The sequence below is a fragment of the Mizuhopecten yessoensis genome, unplaced genomic scaffold (genome assembly GCF_002113885.1).
Source record: "Mizuhopecten yessoensis strain PY_sf001 unplaced genomic scaffold, ASM211388v2 scaffold11075, whole genome shotgun sequence".
NCBI classification, from domain to species: domain Eukaryota; kingdom Metazoa; phylum Mollusca; class Bivalvia; order Pectinida; family Pectinidae; genus Mizuhopecten; species Mizuhopecten yessoensis.
The window spans coordinates 136,193-150,368 of NW_018408867.1; the positions used below are offsets into that span (position 1 = coordinate 136,193).

Here is a 14,176-nt window from a genome sequence, read left to right on the forward strand (position 1 = left end):
AACATTTTCGTCCTGGTTTCGTCAACCTAACAGTCTATGAGGCTGCGTATCAATTATGATACCATTGCTACTGTAACAATTTTTGTAAAGTTGCATTTTAATAATGTTTTACAGCTTTTATCAGTGGATTTTTCTATCCAGTGTTAAATCTGTATTCTAGATGTTATGTGATTTGGTCAATACATATGTGTAATACAAAAGTATTGTAAGAAGCTAGTAGTACAAGACTAGGGGTATTTGAAATGGTTGTAATTTGTCTTCCCCTCTGATAATGACTATGAAAGAAAAGTGTCAATATAACATTTTATTGTTAAAAAGTCATCACACACATATACAATATTACAAACAGGTGGTTTACAGAGTTACATAAACATTTTATAAATCATTTCAGTTGTTGGTTACATATTCACACCAAAACGAAATTGACAAATTTCCGTCTTCCTTTCAAATTTACAATATAAAGCAAATTCGTTAGTTTGTAAAACACTCATATAAAAAATTAAAAAACAAGCAACCATATTTTTGTTTTAGCATACGATACAAGAAAATGAAACATTACGGGTGTTTGAAACAGGTTAAGATAATCTTCTGATGTTGAAGAATTAGTCTATTTCTCTGGGGATGAAGATAGACTGCAAATCCGTTGGTTTCTTCTTTAAAATACTAATTTAGAGCAACTTTTTTGACTTTTTGTGATAATTTATCATAGTTAATATCCTTTTAAGTCGAGCACTTTAATTTCACCAATAGCAACTATCTTTCATAGAAGCTGTAAAATACAACACAATTTCATTGGAAACGTCTTTATTCATCAATTCGTTTTGTCAAGCATGAGAAAAGAAAGATAAACTCATGCAAAAAAATGACGTTTCTAATCATGATTAAATGTTCATTTATGTCAACCCAATAACCAGCATTGCTTGTTTAACTGTCATGCTAAATTATATTGTTCATGTTAATTCAGCATATATACTAATGAATAGGAAAGTGAAACACTCGTCATAGTATTGATATTATTAATCCAACAATACAAAATGTTCTATCTAAGTTAGTCACGATATCCTTTCAAAAGCATGGTACGACTACAACTCGGTTGTTGATTTCCCTTTCCACAACAGTACGTGTTTTATAACTGTACCAAAGCCAATATTATCCACTTTATTTATGTGACAATACATAACACCTTTGTATTTTGCTTAAGTAATAAAAATAGGCATAAAATGTACAACTTCTCACTGCAACATCTAACAATTCTGACTATATCGTCATGTTCTGGCTTTCATTCATTGTATTTTAACACTGAAACAGACTAGTATGCAGTTAATTACATCAAGATATTCATAAATATACAATATTTGTAAGACATCCTATTGTAATATAAGAACGAACATTACAGCTACATCTCAAAATTGCAGTATATGCAAACCTGATAATTTATATTTCATTTTCAAGATATTATAACAAGAGTCCTGAAGCCTGGCCTGAAGCGCGTAACTAGACCGTTATCAGCAACATATCGTAGACGACTTTGAAGTTAACCTAATTATATTGACCTTTTTTATGGTCCCATACGCGGTATCTCCTGTTTTATATTCCCTTCCCGCACACGCTTAAATGGGAAACAACAAAATACAAAATAGATGAAATGCACTGCTAGACTTCCATACCAAGGTTTCGTTATTTTAGGTATATCTAATACTGTTTAAAATTTAAATATTTTGACCTATGTGACCTTGCAGAAATGCCAACATAATTCACCTGAAAAAAACCAATCTGTCAATATCTCATCTTAAACAAGAGTAGATACCGTTGGGCCTTAATAAAGGATTAACGTAATACACACATGTTTGCACCTTTATAATTTGGTGTCAGATATAATATGCCAGAAATGAATTACACAACACCATACAGCTGTACAGTTCCTTTCCTGAAAAGCTTATACTAAAACGCATTACCTGTTAGGTAATTATTTTGGCCAATTGACGAAAAGCGAACGTAACGCGAACACAGCCACACACAGATGGTTGTACATTTAAAATTGAATAAAATATACAGTATGCTAAAAATAAATTTAACTGTATCGTATACAGCTGTTTCGTCCTTCTAGGACTCATCGGTGATGTTAGGGCAAAAATGTTGGAAATCCAAATTTGTTTTAACTACTGTTTTAACAAAACAAAAGGTGTTTTATTACGTATGGAAACATTTGTAATGTTTTTTACCCATTTTGCACTTTTGCACTTGGCCAGCGCTTAAAGAAGACTTTTGACTGAAATAAAATATGATAAAATAGAATGTATTCTTTGCTGGTCTACATAATGTATCTAAGTACCATGGCTCTAAACCTTGCGGTTCTTCACAGGAGTGTTATTTGAATTTTTTAATACGTCTTTATTTTTTGACCTTCAAGGTTCATTAGGGACCATTATAGGGGGAGCATATTCAAAACAGGATCCTTCCGATAGCTGGTGATCAGACATCGTGTCTCCAAGCAGTAAAGTTCTCAAGAAGATTCTGTTTGAGGTAAAATGGTGTCAATAAACATGATTGAGTTAAGCATCAAGTACGTATGTTCTTGTTTTCTGTTGTCTGTTTATAAAAGTCATATTAATTGTAAGCAAATTTACCATACAACTTTGATTTCATTATATATTTACAGTGCTTCTATCTGTAAGCATGCAAATTTTTTGACCGTCTGAATAAGGTATTTTACAACATTATCTTTTAACAAAATATTATACCTGTCAATCGTTACATAAACAGAAACGAAGGTACATGTGTATATGATAACTACTGTTATATTTTGTATTATGACGACACAATTATTACAATGTATCTCGATGCTTTAGGCATTTGATAATTTTATATCAGGCGAGAACATTGGGAAACTAATGGGCGACAATCTACGCTTCTAACCAGCAAATATAGTTACCATAGATACCATCTGTTTCAGTAAGAACATCTGGATCTGTTTTTATCTATGCCTTACTTTGTGAGAAGCATAACATTCAGTCACATGCTCTGTATTTTGTCTAATAGAACGATACAAAACAAGGAAAACAATTCCCTACACAAACCACTGAAATGTGATCAGGAATAATTGTGCTCGATACGCAAAATAAATGTGTAGAGCGTTTTATTTATAAATTTATTAAAGGCGTTTTAAGTCAAATAATAGGGTTCGCCCATAATGGAGAAGAAAATTGATACAGGAAAATGAGTTCTGAATGATCGTGCTAACCTCCTTCGAGCTGCCTGAATGTGACGGGGAGAAGGAGATTTATTGCATTTTATTTTATTTGAGTATATTCATTATGTTTGAATACCTGTCTAATAAAAAGGAAAGTTTTTCTAATTTCTTACCATATCCGCTGTGCCTGCATGAAAGTGAAAGTTTTTCTATTTTTGTTTTTGTTTTCCATTCTTTTTTTACGTTTCCTGTCCTCTTTAAAATCTATATACACATTCATATACAGTCACGTATAAGTAAATGTATTGAGTTTCTTTCACAGGCATCGGTATAAAAGATAGGCCTATACACATACGTATCAATAAATGTGTTGAGTTTCTTATACAAGAGTCAGTATTTTAGACATTTGTTCAAACACACAGGTAAACACTAAGGCGATAAGATTCTATCACATACTTGGGTGCGTTTGTTACAAAATCGCACATCGCCACCATTCCCATGTCTTTTCCTCCTCCACAACACAGTATGCCATGGCGGTTGGGTACCAAGCCATTCTGCACAGTTTCATTGCCTTCACAATCCTGATAGCGGTTGCCTGGTCTCGGAAAGTGTTGATCCAAAGCTTGATCAGCGTCTCCAATCTACGTTTAACACTGGGCTGATCCACTTCGCACTTCTCTATGTCAGGGACGGAGAGCCCAAGCTCCAGAAACAGGTTGAAGTAATCCTTGCCTATGTTGTCTACAACGCCCCCTATTTCACTGACGATCAGTGGTCTGTCGAGTCCCTCCTCGTTAGATTCCATGCCATCTGCAATAATATACAACTAACTTTTAAGTTTCCTTGGGATATACATCAAATGAGTCTAGAAGTTTAAACATGGGGACCATCCTTTCACAAACTGTAATTAGTATAGTGCTACTATACTCACGTAAAATATAGTATGTCTTATAAAACAATCGAGAACTTGACCGCTGGGTTATCTAACTCGACACAACGTGCTTTGTGAATTATATTTTTCTATATGAATATCACAACAACGTTCATTTGTATTTCATTTTCTTGATAAAGAAAAACATGTTTAGGAAAGCTCGCCATATAAGCTTCCAAACAGATACTGTTTGTGCACAAAACAAACCTATTGTACAGATTTTCATTTAGTCATCTAATCCTTTTATCTTTATATCTTTACCATTCTTTGTATTTTACCTAGAGTGGTACACTGTTCTTAGTATTTACATAGAAAGACATATTTCCTTTCAGTCTAATTACCTGCATTTTATATACTATTGAGTGAAACAATTCCCACAAGTCCATTCGTCTACAATTTTGATTCATTATTACCTAGAATGACACATTCCCAACCAGTCTCTACGGCCTCGCCGAGAGTGTCCGTAGCAATGTCGACTTTTGACATGGCCATTTCGATGTTACGAAACGTTTGATTCGGGTAGGCGTATGTCCACTTCAGAAACATCCTGGTTATCTGAGTGACAACTGCCAGACTCCTTGCCTGGTGCTCTATGTTCGAGATCTCTGGTAGGGACAGGCCAAGCTCGATGAACAGTTGCTCACATTCGGATTCCTTGATCCTGTACGACAGACGACCAAGCTCTTGGGGCGTCGGCCTTCTATCAAGACAGGTTGCCTCTGGTACAAAAAGACCCTATTATTAATTTGTTTTAAATGTGTTTTTCGGAATGACATATACAATCCCATCTATCATCAGCTATACAAGAATTGAAAATGTCTTCAATGCGTCATTAGTTGCCTAGTAAATTCGGTTTACAAAAGATCAGTGTTTATAGGGAAAATCATTTCATTGCTTTGTATTACTTTTAAAAAACATGAACAGATTCTTACCGTCACTGGATCCTAATCCATGTAAATGTACGGTAACCTGTAAGACAAAATGTATCAAATAGTCACTAGCATGCAACACTATTCCTGTTACTACTGCAGTCATAAGACATCAACGAATGTATTACGTTAACATTATTTAAGGCGTCCACAAGCATATTACATATCTGCGTAACATAAAAGTTGAAAGTTTGATTTCTCTTTTTATATATGATATAATGATGCTATGTCTTACATATTTTTGGGGATTTTTTTTTATATATTGCTGGATTTTATTGAAGTAATACTTCGCTACATAAAACAAGTTTTACCTTTGTTATGCCCCAAAACAACAGGTCCGATTTCTCCAGTCGGTGTTTTCCTCGACATTCCTCACCTTTACAGGACATGCCTCCCTCTGCGTGAATGACGCTGAATAGCTCTACAGGAGTGTCATACGGACTAAGATGGAAGTTACAGTGCAGATTGTTTGTGTACTGCAAGTGTTGCTGGCTACTCATCTGCAGAGTCTCCTGTAAGATCCGCTCCAGAGTGGATCTAACAAGTTGCCCAGAGTTTGGAGGAAGTTTGAGTTCTGAAGGACTGAACAATGTCACAGCAATTGTAGACCGCTCCCAGTGCATCGACACGATCATCCTGCAGAGATCGTTTACCTCGAAACAGCCAAATCCCCTGTAAAGACATGTCGTATGTTTTGTCGTTGGCGGGTTTCTCTCGAGTTTGTCTTCTACGTGTCTTTCTGATAGTGATGCTGCTCTGTAAGTCTTCATGATTGTGGCAAATACTCTGTGAAACAGCTCCTCAGGTACAAAGATATCACGGAATATGAGACATAAAGTTTTTGAGACAGCAAGATTCTTCAACTTGAGGTCATTGACGTCTTTGATAACATCATCGATGTTTTGTAGCTCCATAAGTTTACTGGGAATGGAATACGTCTCACTGAATTGTGCAATTGTTGTATTAGTCTCCGAAATCAATATCCGTACTATCAGTCCAAATTTTTCCATCAGAGCCAGGAGAATTTGCTTATGGGGCATGAAAGCCTTACCTGTTTCTAGCCTGAGGAGGTCATCTATCAGCTTCAGAGTCAACTCGCCTTTTGCCTTATACAGCTCTAAGTCTCGAGACAGCACGATATCACCTTTTGGGAGAAACTGATCGTCGGTAATCAGGAGGCAGAAAAAATCGGCAAGCCACTGTGGGTCGTTGATGACGTAATCAAATTCCCGAAAATATATCACAGACCTCGTGCAATGAAGGTACCTAGACAGAAGTAATACCAGGATTAAGCAACTTTTAGTACAGCTTTAAGAGGAAGGTTCAGTTTTGTACGGACGAGCGTCCTATTAACGGATCGGATGCACTGGAATACTATATCAAAGAATTCTACTCGGCCACCGTTTGGTTTATGCTTTGATTGTTATTTAAATTACATTATTATCAAATAACTGTAATAATAAAAACGTACATTGAAATTTAAGTGAATGCGTCATTATATGGTAGTGTTCGCTTGTTGTCACCCTGAAGAACTTAAAGATTTATCTAATAACGAATCTCCAGGTATAACATGAAATCTTGTGTGTTTGAGTCTTAATGCGAAACACACAAAAATGGCGATCGTGTGGTAATCTTAACCACTTAGTTGTTATTTCCCTAGATTTAGTTCACAAGGGCGGGGCTGGACACCAGTTGAGTACATGAATTCATGCCCAGCTATTGTATAAATTGTGGTTGATCTCGAACATTTACAAGTGTGTTTATTTTCAGTACCGGCATCTTTGCTGATACAAACGTATATGGTCATATATGGACAATCATCAGAGTTTTTATGTCCAGTATCTATGAGCATGAAGACATTTTCAATTGTAATAAGTTTCCCAAGAACAGTATTTGATACTAGAGTAACTTGGTCTGAAAGAGAGGATTTTCCGAATTGTAACCATTTTTCTAGCTTTTTACTATGCCCCTCTGGCCGCAGAGAATGCTTAAGTTGTTATTTACTACACTATCTAAGGTTCTGTCCCATTATAATAATTCTCACCAAGTTTTAACTATTTCGGATTTGAAATATTATAAACACAACAGGCCCCTTGTCTTTAATGGTTACCTGAGTCGTGAAGAAATAATCATAAATTCAATATAAAGCAAGATCATACAGTAAATAAATCTTGACTGACTCATTAAAACAGGAATGTTATCACTCGTGTCACCAAAATCACACAACTGAGCAGTTTCAGTAAAGAGCAATATAAAATGATCATCGGAGTTTTTTTCTCTATATAATTTTAGTGAAGGAAGCTCTCACGAAAACATACTAACAATGTGTCCGTGAAAAAGAAACGAAATATTTATTTTTTAAACAGTGAATAATGATCAATGCTTCCATGAAAACGCACTTTAATCATTCAAAAGTACACTTTTTACCATATTTAAAAAAATATTAAGTATTTTACAATGTAACACAAGTGTATATAATACTCACTCTAGGGCTAGAACGATCTCATCAACATCCGCCAGTGGGGCTATGGACGTTTCGTTCATTTCAATCACCTTCGCCAATGTCAGTATCTTAGTCCCCCTTTCTCTTGCTTTTAGTAAATCCATCTCGAGCTTTAACCATCTGGTAGGAAGTTTTCTGCCCCATTGATCCTGGTGTTCGGCTAATTCTATGATAATTCCTCGCAATTGCTTCAGAGTTGCATCATCATTGCGGGAAGTTGATGGCGGAAGCGGATTCTGGACTTCTGTCCTGGGATCATGAAGCAATGGCAGCTGGGCTGGTTCCGTACCTTGGCTGTTATCGAGTGTACAGAACCTGACAAACTTGTGTGATGAAAGTTCGGGAAATTTGGAAATGCTTGACTGTATAGCTTGTACCTGTCCGTCATAGTCCTGGTATGATAATTAAAAGATAATATTTTAAACATGACATGATATTTAAACTGTTTCACTTTTCATGAGTTATCAATGATATAAACTATGCTAAAATCCAATTTCGTTAAAAATATTTAAATACATAAATATAACAATATTTTAAAGAAAGTACAGAGATGAAGAAATATTTCTTGTTTGGCTGATATCTATTTTTCTCATAATAGTAAATTATTTAAAATCATACTTAAATGAATTGTATTTACTGTCATAGCAAATACAATATATACATGTCTACACCGAGCAAAGTCAAGTCAAAACTGTTTATCTGGGTGTCATACATCACAATTACATTGGTACATGATATTAAAGCATGAAGTTGCATAGCAAGGATCAATCATCATATAAAATATTGCTTAAGCAGTTATGTCATTAAATATGAAAAGGCAAGCCTTAAAAGAGCGTAGCTTTTGTTGATCTCTGATTCAGAATGAGATAATACTGCTTTCAGAATGAGATCAAAGTCGAGGAATAACAATAAAACATAAGCTCTATTTAGACTTACATGTAAGACCGACATAACAATTAGGGGAGACCGGGGAAAGTTCGGCCCATTTGTAGGTCACCTGAGGTTTAGCTCTAGTGACATATTGCTATCCGTCTTCGTTCGTCCGTCGTCGTACGTCGTCCGTCGTGGATCGTGCGTTAACCATTAAACATTTTCAACTTAAGCTGAAATACTGTCGAAAGGATTTCATATATGTTTCCTGCGAATGTTACTGACATCTCCCTGACCAAGTTTTGTTAATTTTGCGGGTCGCTCAAAAATCTAATATGGCCGCCAATGCCGCCATTTTGAAAAACAAAACTATTTCAAGCTTACCGTCAAGTTCTAATGGGCCGATTTAACTGAAACCCTGTAGGAATTAACGACTCATGATCCTTACCAAGTGTTGTAATTTTTGTGGGTCGCTTAAAAATCCAATATGGCCGCAAATTCCGACATTTTGAAAACAAAACAACTATTTCAAACTTAATGTTAAGTTCTAATGGACCGATTTAACTGAAATCTTTGAGGAATGAACGACTCATAGTCCTGACAAAGTGTTGTTAATTTTTGGATCCATCAGAAAAACAATAAAGACGCCAATACCGCCATTTTTTTTTTATTCTAGGTCAAGATCACCGTTACGTTTTATAGAAAACTGTAAAGCAACGAGATACAATTTCTGTGGCAAAGGGCATTCATGTGTTACACACTTCTTAAACTTAGTAGTGATAATTAACTGATGGACCTCGTACTGGTGAAACACATTTTTTTGTTATTAAAGCCCGCTCTGGGAAGTATGTTAGCACGTACGTTTATGAACATTATTCGGACAGGCATTCGGGTAAGTTCGGCCCGCATTGGAATCAGCTTAATTATGACGTCATAAAGCTTGCAACGTCAGATATTACCGTCAATTTTACGACTTTTTATGTGTTACATGGGCCGAACTTGTTACGGTATCATTGACCAAACATGTCCGGGCCCAAATTGATATTTCATTAAACTCGTATCGTACAGCAATATGGTAGTTAGTGCTTGGCTTGGCTTTTATGTATGTCATTTGAAGCTGTCAGTGTGTTACACGTTTGATCGTAAAAAGTATCAATTCCGTTTACAGAAAATTGTCATAACTAGAAGCGAGATCATGATTTTCTTTCTATACCCTCTAAAATGTCATTTTCTCCTATATAGTAATTTTGCGTTAAGGTTTTCCTCGCCATTTTCGCGTGTGAATGCCCACCCAACTAAACTTCTAAGATCCTTAAATTTGTAAATATGAGCTCAAAAACAAAAAATATCAGGGGTGGCCGAACTTGCCCCATTCTCGCGTAATGTAGAATTTTTGTATCATAGATGATTGGAAAAAAATGTATTCACAATATATTTTTTGCATCAATGACGCAATTTTCTTCCTGTCATAGCTGAAGTAAATATTTGTTCTTGTGCGTAACGTATATAGGTTCGGGTGGCGCAGTGGATATATACCAAGATGGCCGGATTCAATCCCAGTCACCTGCCCGACCATGCGGGTTTTCTCCGAAAACAATTAATAATGAAATCCTCTGCGTGCTTCCGTCAGGGCACAAAAAGAATAATTGAGATATTGCTATAGAAAAAGGTGCATATTACATTTTTGACGATAAGTCTAAGTAAATGTATAGAGATGTTAGTTACCAAAATGAAATGAAAAAAAGAAAACATTGTTATACTTTGATGTAACTGGGATTGTCATTATATCGATATGTAGTCTCAATTAATATTCCATCCTGAATCACCGGATTGAATTTCACATTTTGTTACTGTCACAGAGGTTTGACAGGTAAGGATGCCAAATACAATTAAACAGCTTCTGTCTGTAACTATTTATAAATCGGCACGCGTTGTGAAAAGCAATGCGTTGCTGAAAAAGGGCGTTGAACACGGGTTGGTTTTCTGGAAAATTATTGTTGATTTCGACAAAAATGCATTATCCATTTTTTCTTTTATGAGTAGTGATACATAAAAAATCATGGAAAGCCAATAACCAGACTTTTCCGCGACTATACATATACGTTGAAATAAGAGAAAATGTGTAATACGACCACTGAAAGGTTTTATCACTCACCGTGGAGATTTTCCTTAATTCATCAAGGAAGGTTCCGACAAATATCAGTGGAGGTTCATGTTCCTTTAGCTTCGGCGCATTCAATTCAACTGACGAAAATGTGCCGATCATTCGAATCCATTTCTTTAGTCTGTCTGGACTCAGAAACATTTAATGTTGATTTAAAATACGATTATCATCGGAAGAAAAATATTTATGAAAAATTCTTTGTGTCATTTTCGTAGATTTTACCCATCATTCCTGCGACTTCAAATGTTGATGCGTCACCACCACCACGTTAAAGTTCAAATAGGTCAGTTTGTAAGTATGACAGTAATTTTTTAAATTTCAGTCTTAATTTATATGTCAAACTACGGACAGATGATGGATTACGGTTACCTCTGAAAGTCTGCTAATTTGACAATATTACTAATGTTTTTCGATTTAAGTATTATTACTATGAGGTAGCCCACTGGTCGATTTAACTTCTTTTTTTTTTCTTTTTCTTTTCTAAACCACTTGGAATGGAACAAGAAAAATGTTGTAGTGAATTTGTTTACCTTTTCTTTTTCTGGACGGACATTCGACGTTTATCCTTTTTCGACGTAATTTTCAACCCTACAACGTTTCTTATCGTGATACATTTCGTGGTAAGCTTGCTTGCTTGTGGCCGCGAAGTCATTTTGGTATCTAATCTTTTACGTTGATTGTGTAATCACCGATTCTAATCATCGACAAAAAGTGATTCCTTGGGCAATGGCTACAATAAGTTTAAATCTTAGAGTTCATTCTAGTGTTCTATCGCGATAACAAGTAAAGTTAGGATTCTTTTATCATAAAATAACATCCATATCTGCATTTATAGGTGTGTTTTTTTTAAATCTTTATCGATTGTCGCAATAAACATATCCTTGTATTTTTTGAGACCCTTCATAAAAACGTTTGCATTCGAAAAAAGTAAATGTCAGTTCTTTCCTTTTGGTTTAGACGTAACGCCGCTTAGTGTCGCTTTCACATTTGACTTGTTAAGCCTATCCGGAAATATCGATTCTACTTTACTGAATTCGACTACTTTACAAACATATGTGGTTTTCATCAAAATCAGATTTAATTCAGTAAATGCAAAATAGGCAACAGGTCCCAATTATTGAGGACCCAGTTTCGAATTCAAAACATTTTTTCTAAGATTTAAGAAGATGACGTTGAAGAATTGACTATCATCAATGTATGCATTTGTGTCAAATAGCGAATATATAAATTTCAATTTCATCTTAATAAAACAATTAATAATTGATAATGAAACTCCGCTATAAACCGTTATTATCTTCAAGTGGATAGCTTGCACCACTTCAACATTATTTTGAACAGTTAATAAATACAGTAGTCTTAATTCTTATATACAGAAATGTATATTATCACTTCATATCAAAGAGATCATCAATTTTGATTGACCACTTGCAATTAATACTAACGTTATTCTGTACATGTTTTTAAGTTTGACTCGAATGTTTCTGATAAGCGACCATAATTATATATACAAATAGAGGAATAGGATATATCAATGTACGTGATAAAGATAAGAAAAACTTACCAGTTTCCAGTTTGTCTTTGAGAAAATCTGTCAGTCTGAAGACTAGCAGGTATACGCCATGTGACGAAATGAACACATTGTGCGAAGATTGAAACGACGAGTGTCCACCCATATCCCACAGAGATAGAAGAACCCCATCCATGTTGACATGCTGTGAAGCTTTTCGAACTGCAGTGCATTCCTCATAATGTTTTTCGTACAGGTCACACTTTTGTGATGACGTCATTGATAAATCTGTTGCGCCCTCTCGGAATCCTAATGTAGTGCACAACGAAATTTAAAAACAAGGCTTTCAATATATCTCATTCATTTTGATACAATACATACAATTTATATTTAGATACAATTCATCTCGAGCGCAGGCTTACGCACAGGGAGATATTAATCAGGTTACATAGGACTAGTAGTAAGCGCCTGATAAGGCAGCTCCTGCAAAATTGTATTGATAAATATATATGTTAATTGTATCGATTGTATAAATCGTACATCTATGTACTGTAAAGATCGTTAGAGTAGCTTAGGCTTGCTAGATAGAACGCTATATCAAATATTATATAAATAATTTGTATTATTTACTTCCCAGATATAATGTAACATTTCCAATATGTGGTATCAGTTACCTTTACATGCAAAAGATAATAATATTCGTTGCTATTTTCACACTATGTGATCCAGAGAAAGGACATCTCTAAGAATGTATAGTACAATTACTGATGTCCGTGTAATCAGAATCATGGATGAAAAACATCTCCGAAATGTACAGTGAAATACCTCTCTGCAAACCAGCTTTTTGGTTTGCTTGTGCTTTCTTCATCGTTGTGCCCAGACGGATTTCCAATATTTCGCTAGCTGATTTATCATCGTTTTGTATCCATTCCTTAGATTTCTCGTCAACGCAGAACCAATTAGGGTGTAAAACAGCTCCCACAGTTGGTTCGCGAATGTTGAGGTCGACATCTTTCATTTGTAAACGTTGACACGTCGTTGTTTTACCAGCGCCCTCTCTGCCGGTAAAAACAACGCGTACATGTCGATAAATTTCAACGTCTCCTTTAAACATCTCCATGTATATGTCAAAGTCTCTTGGTTCTGAAAGTACAAAACCATAGATAAAGTAAAAGGTACCATATCGTCATAACACAAGGACAGAGAGCAAAATGTTGGTCGTTATGAAAAGGCAAACCAACGTACAACGAACTGGAGACCAAACATACTCTCTAACGGTTTAGCGTTTCCTAAACCACACATAGCACTAGTCATAATGATTCCTGTTAAATCTACCAAAGCATGTCTGTCACTAGTGACCTAGAACAAAGCATGTATGACACCGGTGACCTGAGACAAAGCATGTCTGTCACTAATGACCAAAGACATAGAGAACAAGGCATGTCTGTCACAAGTGGCATAAGACTTATAGAATCTTCCCCTACCTTGAGGGTGTAACAGAGAAATCTCCAACCCTCGGGGTGATTATTTGGTTGTCTAACCCGAGGCTTCAAGGTAGGGGATGATTATTTTTCTCCAGTCCTATTATTTCAGGCACAATTCCACCGACAGTAATCTGCCATGTTTGTAAACAAAAACACATGTGGGGTATGCATATGGCCATTCATTTTTGATGACGTCACAATTACCGATGACGCATTTTAATGAGGCACAATTGAACACGTGCTAATCGGCACAAGGCTATCTCCCCCTAGGGACCAATTTCCCGGCTAAAACGGGAGACACGCCTATGAAGGGTGGGAGAATAATAGAATCTCCTCCTACCTTGAGGGTGTCATAGAGGAATCTCATACCCGAGGGGTGATGCTTTTTTATTGTCTAACCCGAGGCTCTGCCGACGGTTAGACAACCAAAAGAGTCACCCGGAGGTTTGGAGATTTCTCTGTTGCACCCTCAAGATAGGGGATGATAATTGTGTTCCCATCCTATTATTTAAGTCACAGCTCCACCGACTGTAGCCTGCCATGTTTGTAAACAAAAACACATGTGGGGTATGCATATCGCCATTCACTTTTGATGACT

General features: G+C 35.8%; 1 protein-coding gene across 2 annotated transcripts; it reads right to left on the bottom strand.

The window, feature by feature from the left end:
* Nucleotides 1–325: 325 nt before the first annotated feature.
* Nucleotides 326–13,237, bottom strand: LOC110465427. 2 transcript variants are annotated; one of them, XM_021521229.1, is made up of 10 exons: nt 12,920–13,237; nt 12,149–12,403; nt 10,579–10,712; nt 7,536–7,945; nt 5,362–6,316; nt 5,054–5,090; nt 4,535–4,840; nt 3,892–4,000; nt 1,532–1,538; nt 326–1,095 (listed from the first exon to the last, which is right to left on the bottom strand). In XM_021521229.1, exons 1-9 carry the CDS (start codon nt 13,212–13,214, stop codon nt 1,535–1,537), a joined length of 2,505 nt encoding a protein of 834 aa, XP_021376904.1. In that variant the 5' UTR covers nt 13,215–13,237; the 3' UTR covers nt 326–1,095; nt 1,532–1,534. The 2 variants fall into 2 exon arrangements, with proteins under 2 accessions (XP_021376904.1, XP_021376903.1); XM_021521228.1 differs by lacking the exons at nt 326–1,095; nt 1,532–1,538 and having other exon boundaries at nt 3,394–4,000.
* Between the last annotated feature and the right edge of the window lie 939 nt (nt 13,238–14,176).